General features: G+C 45.8%; 1 protein-coding gene across 1 annotated transcript in view; it reads right to left on the bottom strand.

Moving 5' to 3' along the window:
- Positions 1–1,464: 1,464 nt before the first annotated feature.
- The window catches only part of mfhas1 (multifunctional ROCO family signaling regulator 1), a 47,883-nt gene continuing 33,494 nt past the window's right edge, over positions 1,465–15,853 (bottom strand). The window contains exons 2-3 of the mRNA XM_061263797.1: positions 4,237–4,524; positions 1,465–3,861 (exon numbers count right to left, since the gene is read on the bottom strand). Coding sequence (XP_061119781.1) covers positions 4,394–4,524 — 131 coding nt within the window. The 3' untranslated portion in view covers positions 1,465–3,861; positions 4,237–4,393. The remainder of the gene's footprint in view (positions 3,862–4,236; positions 4,525–15,853) is intronic.

Below are 15,853 nucleotides of genomic sequence, written 5' to 3'. Positions count from 1 at the left end.
TAAATTGCATTTTTATTGTTTTGGGTTTGCTGTTATTGGGAAGTGAATTTGAGAAAATATTGCTCTATTTTCAACAATAAAGTGTGTCCTGTGTTTTTGTAAAATTCTACAAATTGTACAAATAACCTTTTATAATCAGTATACAGGATACATAATGCTGAACTTCAGTCACCTCTGCTAAATCTAAATGTCCTGAAACCCATTTGCTACTTGAAGCATTACATTCTCAGTCTCTCCTGCACCTACAGTAACACAGTATGTTACTATTAAATCAACTTCTACAGAGTACATATTCTCAATTGGTCTTGTGTACTCTATTAAGAGTTCTATTAAGACTGGACATTTTACTGTAAACTCTATGTTGCTCTACTGCTAGACTTATGTATTTTCTACTTCTAAGTGTTAAATGGTGATTATTAGGTGAGACCCTTGGCACCAGTTCTTTGTTGGCTAAACCTCTTTGTATGCACTTAGGCAAGTCATTCTAGCAGCTATTAAATACCAAAGTGTCAAGGTAAATGTAAAAACTTGAACTGGGTTATTTTAAGTGTAATCACTTTGAGAATGTACTCTGATTGCTGGTGTGCAGGTGATCACACACAAACACACACACACAACCCTACCTCTGAGACATGACTACACATACAAACAAACACACACACACACACACACACACAACCCTACCTCTGAGAGATTACTACACACACAAACACACACGCACATAGCCCTTCCTCTGAGACATGACTTCATACAGTATATTCTCTCCTGGCTGCTACCTAGGAAACGCCACTAGATCAAGTCAGGGTATGAAGCATAGGTCCAAATATATTTGAGTAGATTAGAGTTTAGGAGGGTCAGAAATAGTGGATTAGCCATTCAAGATGGCCCATCTAATGAGCACAGTCTGGTCTGGCAGAAAGGATGTCTGACGGAGTCCAATTCAGGACCTAGGGTGTTTGTGAAAGTATCTAAAGATCCCCAATTTCAGATTTTTACTGTACCTTCGTTGCAGAATTACGTGCAATTACAAAACGTCTCTCCGACGATCTATGTTTGTTGTTGTCATTTTATGTAATATACATTTTAGTTTTAGCCTTGTAAAGCCTTCCCCTGAAATCGGATTTTGTGTTTGTGCCGTAATCTCACAACACACAATAATGAATACTACTTGGCTTGGAAAACATATCCACTCTTTACTTTACTGCACCATAAGCATGTAGAGCATACAGCAGGGCTAACTTGCCGCAATAATTCATGGTACATTCATTATTATATTACATTACATTATAGCCATTTGGCAAACGCTGTTATCAAGAGCAACGTACACCAAGGTGCACACCCATAACCAGGGATAAGTGCGCTGAGTACAGTTTGAAATGTTACATTCCTGCTGAACTGTACAGATCCCTCACATAGAAACGCTCCTCCTCTGGTAAATAAAAACACATACCAAGTGCAGGAGAGTACTGAAAGTCATATACGGGTTTATTAGGATTTGGTGCTTTTCATGATCACGATGTGAGATGGTTTGACCAGCTATATACACATATAGCTCTGCAGATTCTCTCCCTGATCATCATAACCCATGCTGAACATTGCACTGTAAATAATGCTGAACGAGGCTGACGACTGCTCGAGTCCGTTTACAAAAATAAAGATATTATATACAAAAAGTGTATCAACTGTGATTTTCTTAAACATTTTACATACGTTTCTTTTTGTGATATCTATCTTTTAATTATTTTAAGACGTCCACATCTCCTGACGATGGAAATGAGGGAAGTGGCAAAAAGCGAACGTCGAAGAACGCCACCGGGGAGAAATGTCCAAAATAAAGTGTCCAAAAAAGTTGGCCTTCTCCCTGTTTCGCGTTTCTTCTCAGTCTTCTTCCTGTCCATTTTGCACCCCCATGATACATATTCGGCTGACCTTTAAGACCAGCCATTCAGCTTCCCCCTCGGGATGAGAAACAGATGACACACTTCACACAGAATGCTTTCTAAAGTTTGGTCAGAGATTGGCTACACTACACAGCAAAAATTCACATTTCCAATGTGGCAGTTACCCCTTATACGCCCCCTGCTCCATTTGAGAAATGTATTAACTTCGTAGCTTTAGCCCTGGGTTTCATGACACACAAAGCAGAAAGGGCGCAGAAGGATCACGATATACTGTATCAGACCTGGGTCAAATGCCTACTTTTGGATTCACATACTTTTCTGTGCTCAACTGATCTTGCCTGGTGCAATTGAGTCAACCAAGAGGACCAGAAGGCAGGGTTTGCCATAGGTTCCAATACAACAGACAAGCTCAGGAAGGCATTCAAATCCAAAACATTTATGTATGTGACCCAGGCCTGGTCTGTAGAATCACTGTTTTTGTATCTTTGGCTGATGTGGTGCCACATTGTAACCTGCACTCTGCGTTACCACACCCCGTGTATTTAGCAAGCAGGGGAAACATTGCTTTAGCAGGGCTAAGAAGACTTATTCCTGACTCTCAGCATGGCTTTTTCCACACCCTCCCGCAACTCTGTCAATTGAATTTCGGTGTTTTCCTCCATACAAGTGGTATTTTGCCCTGGGAGAGCTGCAGGGGGTGCTGGTTTTCAGTGTCACTCAGCACTTTATTCATTCGTTTCCAGGGATGGCCTACTTGACCTGGTGTCCTGGGCAGTCATTGGCCAATTGGCCGCCGACTGGGCTCAGCTTCCCCCCTAGGCCTGCTCCTCAGAGGGATGGGATTAAAAGTGCCAACTCTCAGGAACCCCTGAGAAAAACTGCAAGTGCTTTGTGTGTCGAGAACTGTCGAGAACTGCGATTAGAGACTTCCGTCAATATTTCCATTTTTCAGAGCCTACTGGTAAGGATTATGAGATTTGAGCAAATTGAGCATTTTATTTTTATTTTTGGGGGGCACTGGAAATTTCCACACAGAGTAAGCGCTTATTAAATAACTGTTATTGGTTTGGTGGGTGGTCAGTCACCCCATTTCTCCTTTTATTGTGCATGGTGACTTTTGTATAATCTGGACAGAAAAAGGCCAGCTCTGAAATGCACAAATCTGTGGAACTCTTCCACCCCTTAAATGAGCCCATAAAACAGACCCAGTTGGCATTAGATGCCGATGCAGAATCCTGATGACCTTTGAACTCAACAATGGTTCAGTCCTGTGACCCTGTGCACTTTGACCCCTGGAGCCCCACCTCCATACTGCACGGCAGAGACAAGGACCCTGTTGCCTGGGTGACGTTTCTATCACTGCCGCCTGATTGGCTTACACCCCATGTCCCAGCATGGGGTGGGACAACGCACTGCCCCTGGCCCAGCAGCATTATGGGTAATGAAAGATGTTGTCTGAGTACACATTCCCCCACTCCTCTCGCCACTGAGCTGGATAACTGGGATGGGCAGTGTAGGATGCGTCTGGACAGTGTTTTACATGCATCAGAAATATGCTTTTGAATATATGCATTTCAAACGTATAACAGGTTTCTCACCTCTTTTTTGGGTGGTTTATAGCTTTTTACCACCTACAGAGCCTCACTTTGATTGTGATATATTGATACATCGATATGGGATGCGTCCTGTTTTTAGTTTATTGTTATTCAGTGTATTTATGTGCTGATCCTGACTGACAATACAGCTCTGGACCTCCCCTTCCTTAACCCCCGGGGGGGGGACAGACAGACATACAGACGGACGCTGGAGGATGGAAGCAGATGGCGAGGGAGCGACGGCAGGGTAAAATAAACAAGTGTCCATGGAGTGTCCAACACAGTTAGCTGCTTCCAGTCCCAACAGGCTTTTGAAAGGTGCGGTTTCCAGCGACAGTTTAAAAGAGCAGCCGAGCCAGGTTAACCTAGAGAGGGGAAAAGAATCAGACAAGAAAACAGAAAATACGTGTTAATAAAGGCCAGTTTGAGGTACACACACTAATAATACAACTAAAGTCTCACGAAACTACAGTAACACAACCATAATGCATCCCTGACTCGGAAAACAGGCAGCATCAGAGGGTTAATTAGTAATATATAATAACAGAATAACAACAGTTCAAATCTTCATATGACTAAACCATTAAGTTCATATTGGTAAGCAGATAACAGCGGCTTTTGCTGTTTCTCAGAAAATATTTATATAGTCTGTATAATTGCATGGTACTGGTAAACACTATGATGCAGGTCTTGTGCATGCTAACTAAGCAGCACCTGAAAGCTGATGCCAGTGCACTTACCCAATTGCTCAGGCTGTGTGTCTCTGCTCTCATGGGGCAGGGCAGGCCAGTAGGGGGCGCTGTGCAGAGACAGGGTGAGGTGGCAGAAGCAGACAGAAGGGTGAGTGGGCAGGGCAGGGCGGGGCGGGGTGGGGCCGGGGCACTGCAGCATGGGGTCTCATTTTAGGCAGGGGCTGACCACAGTGGGGGTGGGAGGGTACACCAGGGCGACGTTGACCCGCTCCGAGCCGTTCTTTGGGCAGATGATCTCGGTCATTCCCTCCGGCCGGGGTTGGCTGAGGAGCTCACCTGAAACACAGAGGAGAGCCAGAGACATTACCTTCCATTTCACACATAAAATGAGAGAGAGAGAGAGAGAGAGAGAGAGAGAGCAGAACCTGGATCTGCTAGGGCAGTACTGTCAGGCCTGGACCCTGGCAGTAAATGTTAAAAGATTCCTGTTCACGTGAGTCCTCAGGCTTTTTCTGCCATGTAATTTGATGCTGATTTTACACTGCTGACAGATGTTCTGCCGGTCTAGTTTATTTAGCCTGCGTTAGAGCTGCAATGCGGAAAGACCGGTCGGTTGGTTATGGCTTAAAGCAGCACACAAATTTGAACAGTATAATTACATACATCCCGTGCAACATGTGCAAACAGGATTTCCTCAACAACCCAAAGGCTTGAAAAACAGATTCAACAAGCCAGGCATGATGGGTAAACATTTGCATTTTAAATGTTCAAAGGTCTTTAGATACATAGGTATGGACAGGTAAATAGATAGTGATGTCTTAAAATTGTAAATATTTTCAAACTCAGGTGACTGTGTTCCTAAAAGAATTGCTCACTCATCTCTTCACACTGTACCTTGACTCCTCTGTGGGAGCACACTGGTCTACTTCAACTTGTGTTTCACCTGTCTCGATCTTTTAGCCCCTTGTTGTGCTTTGTCGTTTAATCCAGGACCGTTGTCACGGCACTTGTAGTTATCTTGGCACTGTAGTTCCTGACCTCATTACTTACAGACTTGGCCTATTTACCAATGTTCATGGCTGTATTCTATGAGCATTGTACCTCATCCTGTTCTGTATATTGTTCTAATGACCTTGGTATGCACCTTTTGTATATTGCTTTGAATGAAAGCATCTGTTAAATAAAATTTAATGAAATGTAATAAATAGCAGTGGGAACACTGGACTTGTAACTAAAACATTGCAGGTTTGATTCCCTGGTGAGGCACTGCCAGTGGACCTCTGAGTAGGGTATGTAACCTGAATTGCTCCAGTAAATACCCACAATATACATTAAAAACGATAAGCAGTAAGTTTCTCTGGAGTAGAACATCTGCCAAATGTATTACAAATGGAACATTACTACATTTTATTGGTTGCCGTGCAACTGGCGGTGACTTTCACACTGTCCTCTGTTTCCTTCACCAGCCCCCTTGCATTATTCTGTTTTCCCACTAGGGGGCAACTGCACTTCACTGCCACTGCAGACTGCTGCACTCTGAAATGTAAACTATTTTCCTCAGGCCTTTATGAGTGGGCTTTACTCTGCATCGCGTATTGCCCTGGAGACAGGAGAGATATATGGAGCACGGGGAGGGCCCTCAGGCAGGTACAGTGTGAGTAATGAGCGAATGTTAATCAACACTGTTGACTCAGGGCTGTTTCCTGACCGAGGGCAGGGCGCTGGGTGTTGAACGGGATACCCGCGTGGCGAGTCACATGTTCTGCCCTCCCGAGTCCTCATCGGCACGGAAAACAAAGCAGAACCGCTCCCCGCTCCACGCATCCAACAGTTAAATAGAAGGAATGAGCTAGCCGACGTGTTCTCCCTGCACACACACACAATTACCTCCACCTTTTCCCTGATTAACTCCTCCAAGGCCAAGCTTGTTTTGACTGACATGGGGACATTTAATTGCTTGTTCAAAGACAGAAAAAGGTACGACGGAATTCACAACACTAATTCAGTGAAATAATTAAAAATATGTTTGGGGAGAATAGCTAATCAACAAATACTTAGCTAGTACTGCTTGGGCCTCTTCCTGGTATGGGTAATGGCGATGTCTGGCCAGCAGGGGGCCGAGAGCGCCTAGCTGGGAGAGGGCTTCACACTCTTTAATCTCATGCTGACAAACCCATTAGATGTAGTGCCGTGCGTGCAGCTATGAGGCAGTGTTTAATTTGACTGATGTGAATGTTAACAGAAACTGCATAATACAGCGCCCTCCCTTGACCCTTTTAGACACTTAATTTTGGATGCCCTGTTTTTGGGCCCTTAAAAGGAGGGTGGACGGAAACTGCTGGGGCACCGGTGTAACTCGAGCCGGAATGGCCGCTGACCTTCACCGTTCTCCCCAGTGTACACCCTTCTGCGAACGCGCTCGGTCTAAGGGGGTTTGATGAAAGGCTCTGATCTCCGGCACTCATCGCGACAGCGAATCAAGGCGTTCTGCTCCGCAGTCCTTTTCCAGAAAGTCCGCACTGAGGAACCCAGCAGCTGCATCAGGTGTTAGGTCAAATCTAAATAAAAGTGCTTATATATAGTTTGAGTGCGCATATTGATTATAAGACCCTGTATAGTCTCAGGTGTGATCCCAGCCACAGCCATGTTGGTTTCCTGATATAGCTTGTGAAGTGATGCCTTTCAAATCCCTGAGAGCTACAGACAGCAGGACCAAAGAAATGCAAACCGTGCACCCAGAGGCCAGACATACAGTAGACATACTCACTGACTGAGCTTCAGCTGTTCCTACACTGCAAATTTACCTTCTAGAAAATATTAGGATTTTAAGCCCAAATATAAGACCAAATGCTCATTGAGACTGATTTATTCTCTGTTTATCGAAGTGAAGCAGCGGAACAGCCTGATGTCACGGCCGTGGTTATCAGCTGCGTGCAAGGGCATGATTTCACTGCAGCAGCAGCCAGTCAGACAGAGGTAATGGTGTAGCAATCACAGCCTTCAAGCTCAACGTCTATTTAAGCAAAGCTGTGCAGGGGAATTTCCGTCTGAGAGAGAGTGAGTGATGGAGAGAGAGAGTGAGAGAGAGAGAGAGAGGGGGAGGGAGAGAGTGAGAGGGAGGGAGGGAGGGAGGGAAAGAGAGAGAGAAAGAGAGAGAGAGGGAGGGAGGGAGAGAGAGAGAGAGTGAGAGAGAGATTCAGCCAGTACATCACGTTCATTGTAGCATGTCATTTCTCCTAAGTACTCTTGTCACTTATTCTAAGGAAGCAGATCCAGAGCAGATCCTGACCCAATCAGCCAGTGCCCGAGCAGAAACAGGGCATGCTGGGATTGCACAGGGAATCAGCGTAGCGGAACTGAGAACAATGCACTGCCATTACATCATCCCGCCGGTCCACGGAGCGCAGGCAAAGCCAGCCATGGGTCCTGTGATCTTTACATCATGTGGATGTGCTGGGTTTTATAATCTGTGTGCTGTCAGCCCATCTAGATGGTATTAAGGTCGCAGAATTTTCTCTGCTTTAAGACTGAGAAAGCCTCCAGTGGACAGTCTCATAGTAGACTTAAACATGAGATGACATGAGACATGAATTTGATACAGTGTGTGGGTTATGCCACATTCTATTTTCCACGGGTTTTACTTTTACTTTCTGTTTTTCCCTGCCTCTGTTTTTCCCTGCAAGTTATTACAAGTACCTCATATCTGGATCCAAAATGGCAGCAGTTCTACAGACTGTAAAAAGAACTTCCCCGTACATCACAGATTTTGTGCTCAGTGCTGGTTTGACTGGGTTTGACATTGACAAACGTGTCTAATATACATGTTTGTGTTTGTGTAAAACGGTTGACTGGTTTGCTAAGGCCCTTTTCTCCTCACCAGAGCTGGGGTTTTCCATGGCAGGTGCAGATAGGCAAGGGTAAAATCCCAGCCTTTAAATCCCAAGCTGCTGCAGTAGCCATGGCAGACAGGTCTGTTACCCAGCATGCCGTGCGAATGCCAATGCCCCAGTGCTGTCCCCTTACCAATGGGATTATGACTATGCTGCCGTGGTATAAGGTTTGTTTTTCTTGCTCTTGAATTTGTCTGAAACAAACAAACCATGGATGAGTTGATAAGTGGCCCTTGACATATAATATATAAACTCTTCCCCAGAACACAGCCAATCTTCAGATACTGGTTTAAACAAGTCAGTGATTGTGCAGCTCAACTCAATATGGGGTTGTGGAACAGTCAGTTTCCCACCACTGCCACTAGGCCTCATACCCAGGGATATGGACGGTTACATAATTCAAAATAACTCCTAAATAAATCTATCTGTAAACTGTAATCGTGGAGGTGTACTGTAGGTTGCTTTGTAGGTGGCACAGATACATAAACCAAACAGAAAAGAGGTGATAAAATCCATAAAGTTCACATGCATGTCGTTTCAAATATGGCGCATCCTATGACATCACAGGATGAGGCGGGGCCTGCAGCCAAACAGGGGGAATCCTTTGTGAAGAAACACAAGGTCCATCAGGGTCAGCGAGGAACACAGTTTTGGCAGTTGCAACACAACAACATGCCGGCCTGACCGTAATTCAGGAGGGCCAATCGACAACGCTGCAGAACAGCACTCTGTGAGTGTCGGCCAACTCCTTCCCAGGCTGTTAGAAATTCAATACTGAGAGTGTCACTCACAATATTTACTTTCAGATCGATACGATTACGCATTGGGGATACATCTGGGTATAGAGTCTCTCTGCCTCACTCAACTCGCTCTCCCTCTGAAAAACCTTTTTCCTCTCAAAAAATGTAGTGCTCACGTGACAGAGCAGTGCACACTGAATAAATTGCTTTCGCTCAGCAGGGCTACAGCCAAGGCTAAATTACATAACCAGCACAAAACATGACCAAACACAGCACAAAACCCTCTCTTCAGTCTGATGTGGGTCAGCCCAGCGCGCTCCACTACACAGCAATGTCCTTCACTTGAACCTCAAAGACCCCCCCCCCCCTCCGGCCCCCACACGGTGTTGCCACAGAAATCACAGGGTGTTGGTGCTTGGGGAGGGGGGGTTTGGCTCTGACATCAAGCCTCCCCCCCTCTTTGAAACAGCGCTGCCAGGTGCCACCCGCATTCCTCCCCAGCTCCGCGCACCCCTGCTCCCTCCTTTGCCAGCTGCTACATTTTTTTCTCCTTATTTTCCTTTCCAAAGAAAAGCTTGGAAAGGGCCTTAAAAGGGAAAAACTACTGACTCTTCTGGAAAAAAAAATGTAGCTGTTTTCCTGTCTCGAATTCCTGGCAGGATGCTGGAAGTCTCGTGGAGTGGTCAGGGCTCTGGCCAGCGTTCATACAATGGCGTTCCGAGGCCTCGGCGTTGGGCTTCCTTCCCCTTTGTGAGATTCCCAGCTCCGGACAAAGGAGAGCCGGCTGCCATTGTGTGCCATCCGGCCCCTGCCTCAGAAACAGCCAGGACCGCGCTCCCATGAGGCCGATGTGTGAAAACACGCAGGCATTGTTCCCCCCACCAGGTCCCTGTCCATCCTCCCTCTCCTCCAACATTCCCTGCCTTTCAGCCAAACCGCTGCCAGTCAAACACTCAGAGCAGGAGTCCCTCAAAAACTGGCCCACAATACACTGCTCTGTGCTGCGACACTCTTCCTGTTTCACATGTGGGTGTGTGACAGCCCAAGAGGCCCTCTCGCGCACCTGGGCATGTTACCGCAGTGGCATTTCCGGATTCACTCGAATTAACCACACACACAAAAACAAACACGTAAACCAAACAGCAAACATATGCAAGTGTTTATGCTAAAAATACGTAAGGGTAGTGTGAGTCAATACCTCCCCCCGAGTCCAGCTTTTTAAGGAATCTCGGTTTGCTCTAACAATTGGTGCCTTGGCAACCCAGCTATGTTCTAACAGATTGCCTCATGGGAATGGTTGTTGGAACACATTTTTATAGACTCAGGAAGAAAAAGAACAAGGGTTTACATTCTTCTGGCCTTCATTGGGCACAACTGTTCCAAACCATAAATATTGCGCTGTCCAAATCTTTCCAAAAGAACAACACACATTTCTCTCTCTAGGCTCCCTGTGGTGGATTCCCCACAGAGAAGGTTAGGCTGTATCCTGTGTGTGACACAGCAGCGTCTGACTGCCTGTAGGAGCAGACACATCCTGATCCACTAAATCATGCGCAACACCTCTTCACCCACAGCTATAACTAGCATCCTCCATTAACGCCATTAATGTTCAATGTCACCCTTTATTACCCTCAAAGCCAAAACCAAGGACAGGCAAAACCACAATATATTATCCAAGTCAAATGAATCATGAAAACTAAACACCACCTCAATTATTCAAGAGCTGAATATAGTTTAAGACATGAAACTTTAGAATGTCATGGCATTATTTTTGTGGTGTCTCTGCACATCTTAATATGTTTTTCAAAAAGTGATTGCTGGCGTTAACGGTTTCATACCAAACAGACATAATAAAGACCATTCCCATACCAGCAGAGCCCTATAATATTTCTAAGCTCTCTAAATCAGGTCCAAATAGGCAAATCACTCACACAACAACGTTGAACCTGCAGTAGCACAGGAAGCAGGATGTACCTAGGACCGCATAGAGAAAGTGCGGCAGACGTGGTCTGACTGGGGGACGTTATAAACACAAAGCTGGCGTCTCTCCAGAGTCGGGACAATGGAACAGGCCTGTTTGCTGGCCGGTGTCCACCCAGCCTTACACTGTTACACGGCGATGTGGTCACCGAACACGCTCTCTTCACAGCTCTATTTACGGATGATGGAACATTCATACATGAGCTGTAGGGGGGATATTAATGGATACACACACACACCTGGAGGATAACCCTGGAGCCGGCTCCTCTGGGCCCAGTATCCAGGCATAGCACTTAGGAGCATTTCACTGAGTATGAAAGACAAACTTGGTCGCAATAAATAAAAGCTGCTTATTCCCCTCAATGGGATTTCAGACAGAAACAAGTGTGTGGTTGAAGCAGGACCCACCCCCACCGCCACACTGCCCCCTCTCACCGCTAGGTTTCCACCATGAGTCCTGCAGTACTGAAGCTCTACCGTCACACAGGGGCATCCAGAAAGTTCTGTGTTATTTCTCTGGTAGAAGTGAACAACTCCCACAGAAACTTTCAAAGGAACTTCAAGTCTCAGGAAGTGTGAAGGAAGGAGCCTTTTCCTTGTAGCATTACATCAATAATCCAGGAATGAGGAACACATTTGTGCAATGCGGGCGGGGGCCATGCTTGAAAGTAAAGGGGAAGGTGAGGGGGGGTGAGTGTGGTCTCTGAATCCCAGCAGATACAGCGTTCTGGACGAGCTGATGACGGCCTGTAGCGTAGTGGTTAAGGTAAATGACTGGGACCTGCAAGGTTGGTGGTTCTAATCCCAGTGTAGCCACAATAAGATCGGTACAGCCATTGGGCCCTTGAGCAAGGCCCTTAACCCTGCATTGCTCCAGGGGAGGATTGTCTCCTGCTTAGTCTAATCAACTGTACGTCACTCTGGATAAGAGCATCTGCCAAATGCCATTAATGTAATGTAATGTAATGATGGGGGAGGTCTTTGTAATTGTAATGGGAGGCAAGGAAGCCAGCATTCAGTAGTCCTGTCAGGAGGTGACCAGCACGTACGATCAGAGTTGGTGACCAGCACGTACCATCAGAGTTGGTGACCAGCATGTACTATCAGAGTTAGTTTGGTGGTGTGGAAGGGAAAGATTGTACGGGGAGAATCTGCATACCGAGTTCTCTGCACTGATGTTTTCAGAAATGGACCGATTCTTGTCCAGTAACACTGAGATTCCTAGTAGACGAAGAGGGCGACACGATCTTGTTGATTTTGAAGTCAAGTACAGGTATTTATCTTGTGTCAGTTAAGAAACGTGTGTACCAATACAGCATTCCTACCTTGAAATACTGCATAAGCACACTTCCTGTGCCTCAAGCTCCCATAATTCTTCACACATTCTTTGTTGTGATGTTGGTGAAATGCTTCATGGGAAAATACGTTCATTTCAAGGCCAAATCAAACCAGTTTTGCTGAGCACGACACAATTGTGAAAACATTTCATTTAAAGCTTATGAAAAGGAATCAGGCTGTATTTATTGTAGATTACCACCACAATAAACAGAAGTAACTAATACAGCCAAGTGTGGGGAGTTCATCCTCTAACAGCATGAGGCAGACACAGACCACAGAGTGAAGGCCCTGAAAAATGTTTGCCTTTTTTGTTTTTTACCCAGCTCAGAGCAGAGGAACAGACTGTTGCTAAAACATCCTGTTCCCTAGAAGAACACAGCTCACGTGACATATAGTAAGTGTTCAGAGCAAAGCACCCCCTCCTTCAAATTTTACCAAAACAAAATTCCATGAGAGGCATCCATCCATCCATCCATCCATTATCTGAACCCGCTTATCCCGATCAGGGTCGCAGGGGGCTGGAGCCTATCCCAGCATACATTGGGCGAAAGGCAGGAATACACCCTGGACAGGTCGCCAGTCCATCGCAGGGCACACACACCATTCACTCACACACTCATACCTACGGGCAATTTAGACTCTCCAATCAGCCTAACGTGCATGTCTTTGGACTGTGGGAGGAAACCGGAGTACCCGGAGGAAACCCACGCAGACACGGGGAGAACATGCAAACTCCGCACAGAGAGGCCCCGGCCGACGGGGATTCGAACCCAGGACCTCCTTGCTGTGAGGCGGCAGTGCTACCCACTGCACCATCCGTGCCGCCACCCATGAGAGGCAATCCAATTAAATTTTTCTTCCAGCAGGACCTGGAAATGAGATATCCCATAAATATTTTGCAAGAAAGACCCAGGTTAATAACTACATTTGCTCCCTGAATTGCAAGCACAGAATACAAACTGACTGTCCCTAACCGGCAGCTGAAATTAATCAGAATTACATAATGTAAAAGAGTGTTTGTCTTAAAGAGCCAAGGGCATCTCATGCTGTTGGCGGCTTAGAATGTCAACAGCACAGAAAACAGAAAACTATTCCGTCATTTTACTTTAAATTAGATTCACTTTCCAAGGGATTTCAATATCTACAACCCTCTGACCCTCTGTTCCCATTGTCGTTTCCTAATTACTCTATGAACAAAAAAATGAGAAATCAGTTCGTTTTGGTTAGAAAATGGAGCTACTTGCACAATGTTAATGATATATTCTGTAAATTCAGAGTAATGTTAATAGGAATGGATTTCAAAAGAATATGAACTCGTCCTCCTTCAGGTAACAGCGTTGATGGATATACACAGGAACCAAATGGCCAGTGATTCAAGGCCCCATCTGGGGGCAGGGTGGTACAGGATGGGCGGGCCGTTAAAAAACCTCTCAACCCCCAGACCCCATCTTCCTCTCCTCCTCTGCGCCACAGGACCCCTCCCTGTCACTCCATATTACCCAACACACCCCTGGAAGCCACCGCCATCTCTGAACATACGGAAATCTGGGTCAAATCAGGAGTGCAGCGTAACCACAAAGCCCAAAGGCCACAGAGTGAACCTGGTGAATCTGAGAGCAGATGCAGCCTTACCTTGTTCGAAAACGCTATACGTCAGCCCAGGGGCAAGCTCTGACATGCATGTACATAATCAGTTCACAGCATGCAGCACCATCACAATGACTGGAATATAGCATGACCGTTTACCTTCTGTCTTTTTGAAGGTGGAAGTTTTCAAATCAGTGTGTATCACAGCGCCTGCTGCTAGATCAAACGATACTAAACAATGCAGCACTTTAGGTGATTGTAGTTTTCTGATTAATATTTCAAAAGGATGGAGATGACTGAACATCTCACATGGTTCAACTAATGCATCCATCCATCCATCCATCCATTATCCTAACCCGCTTATCCTGAACAGGGTCGTAGGGGGGCTGGAGCCTATCCCAGCATACATTGGGCAAAAGGCAGGAATACACCCTGGACAGGTCGCCAGTCCATCGCAGGGCACACACACCATTCACTCACACACTCATACCTACAGGCAATTTAGACTCTCCAATCAGTCTAACCTGCATGTCTTTGAACTGTGGGAGGAAACCGGAGTACCCGGAGGAAACCCACGCAGACACGGGGAGAACATGCAAACTCTGCAGAGAGGCCCCGGCCGACAGGGATTCGAACCCAGGACCTCCTTGCTGTAAGGCGGCAGTGCTACCCACTGCACCATCCGTGCCGCCATAGGTTTTCATACAGGACTTATAAAATAACATTAATAACCCCTATTATTATTATTATTATTATTATTATTATTACAAGTAGCAGTAGTAACAGTAGTAGTTGTATTAGTAGCAGTAGTAACAGTAGTAGTTGTATTAGTAACAGTAGTAGTTGTATTAGTAGCAGTAGTAACAGTAGTAGTTGTATTAGTAGCAGTAGTAACAGTAGTAGTTGTATTAGTAGCAGTAGTAACAGTAGTAGTTGTATTAGTAGTAGTGTTGTCGTAGAAGTAGTAGTAGTATCAGCAGCAGGCATAGTAGAGCATAGTGGTAGTAGTACTTTTTTGTCTTCCAACAGACACATGAATAGGGATTATATAACAATTAACCTTTCACAACACTCCTCACATTCTAGTCTAATTTTATCTGTGGTCTCTGAAGCTGTGGCCAGGGGAGGCTGGGCGTGACTGTAGAGTAAGGAGTAAAGAGAGCCATGAGCTGGCAGAAAGGGCCTGAGTCACGGTGGATGACTAAAGAATAAAGCCAGGAATGCAGACATGGCCGTCACAGTCAGAGGTTTCCCGGTGGATCCCGCACATTGTGGGAGTTTCTGAATTCATCAAGCGTATCGGTTCCAGACAGCCGGCTGCGACGGTCACCAGAGGCCACGCGGCTGACCCTGGATCAGTTTGGGCTCAGAGTTAAGCCCAGGCAGAGGAGTGAGCAACAGGCCCCAGGCCACCAGCTGCTGCTGAGAGAGCCTAGGCATTAATACTACAGAGAGTTAGACACAGTCTGACTGCAACAGGGAGGGACCCAGGCATGAACACACACAGCTGCAGATGTACACACACACACGCACACTCAGGGACCCTCATGCAGATACTCATACACACAGCACACACACACATGGCTTAGCAGCCGTCCGCTAAGTAATTCCATGTGTGAATTAGTGATTTGCCTTGATGAGATTTCCACGCAGCTGTCTGAGCAGGCCACACTGTTTAAAAGGCCAACGGGTGAGGGTGTAGCAGGAGCTCTTGAAGAAAAGCAGAATTCAGCATGCCTCTTTGGATAGGAAAATTTACTTCCTTATCATCATCATATCCATAAATCTAACCCATCCCAAAATCAAAAGAAACTACACAGTATGTCTGACTTTTTTTTTTAGCAATCCATTAATAATTCAGTTAAAAGAACAAAGAACAAAGACAAAGATCTTTTGAACAATTTCTATTTCAGTCCTTTTTCCAAAGATACAACTATGGGAAGTTGACAGGAGCACAGCCAAAACAAGCCATTGACTGCAGATTCAGACTGACTTCCTGTAGCAAGGAGCCAGACAAGGACAGCCAAGGTTATGCAGAAATACTATTCCATCTGGCCGATCTAAATGTAGTCCCTCTGTACCACGCCTTAATGGTGCAAAACTGCACCTCTCCCAAAGCTCAAAGATGAC

Source organism: Conger conger, chromosome 12 (genome assembly GCF_963514075.1).
Source record: "Conger conger chromosome 12, fConCon1.1, whole genome shotgun sequence".
In the NCBI taxonomy this organism is placed as follows: domain Eukaryota; kingdom Metazoa; phylum Chordata; class Actinopteri; order Anguilliformes; family Congridae; genus Conger; species Conger conger.
The sequence above is the reverse complement of the archived record's forward strand: the minus strand, read 5'-3'. Positions and strand labels throughout refer to the sequence as shown.